Source organism: Rhincodon typus, unplaced genomic scaffold (assembly GCF_021869965.1).
Source record: "Rhincodon typus isolate 14 unplaced genomic scaffold, sRhiTyp1.1 hic_rhity00008690, whole genome shotgun sequence".
NCBI lineage: Eukaryota > Metazoa > Chordata > Chondrichthyes > Orectolobiformes > Rhincodontidae > Rhincodon > Rhincodon typus.
Window position 1 is genome coordinate 8,175 of NW_025974328.1, and position 379 is coordinate 8,553.

Sequence of the window (379 nt, forward strand, 5' to 3'; positions counted from 1 at the left end):
CCCCCCCCCCCCCCCCCCCCCACCCCCGCGCCCTTCCGCTCTCCTCTCCTCCTCTCCCTCTTCCTCCCTCTCTCCCCCCACACCCCCTCCTCATACCTCTCCCCCCCACCTTCAGCCTTCGGTACCACAGCCTGAACCGGGACTACATCCACCACCGGCTGAGGGGCCTGGGCCAGGCGTACGCCCTGCGAGTCTTACTGGTTCATGTCGACACGGTGAGGGGCCTCGGGGGATGTCGGGGAGGGGGATGGGGAGCACGGAGACAGGGCTGGAGGAGTCCCGGAGGGTGGGGTAGGGTCGCCTCAGCTGTCAGTACTCTGTGTCTGTGTCTTTGTGTGTGTGTGTGTGTGTGTGTGTGTGTGACAGACACTGTGTGTGT

General features: G+C 66.0%; 1 protein-coding gene across 1 annotated transcript in view; it reads left to right on the plus strand.

The window, feature by feature from the left end:
* Positions 1-215, plus strand: part of ercc1 (excision repair cross-complementation group 1) — a gene marked incomplete at its 3' end in the record, with an annotated part of 2,710 nt that extends 2,495 nt beyond the window's left edge. The window contains exon 5 of the mRNA XM_048594375.1: positions 116-215. Coding sequence (XP_048450332.1) covers positions 116-215 — 100 coding nt within the window. The remainder of the gene's footprint in view (positions 1-115) is intronic.
* Between the last annotated feature and the right edge of the window lie 164 nt (positions 216-379).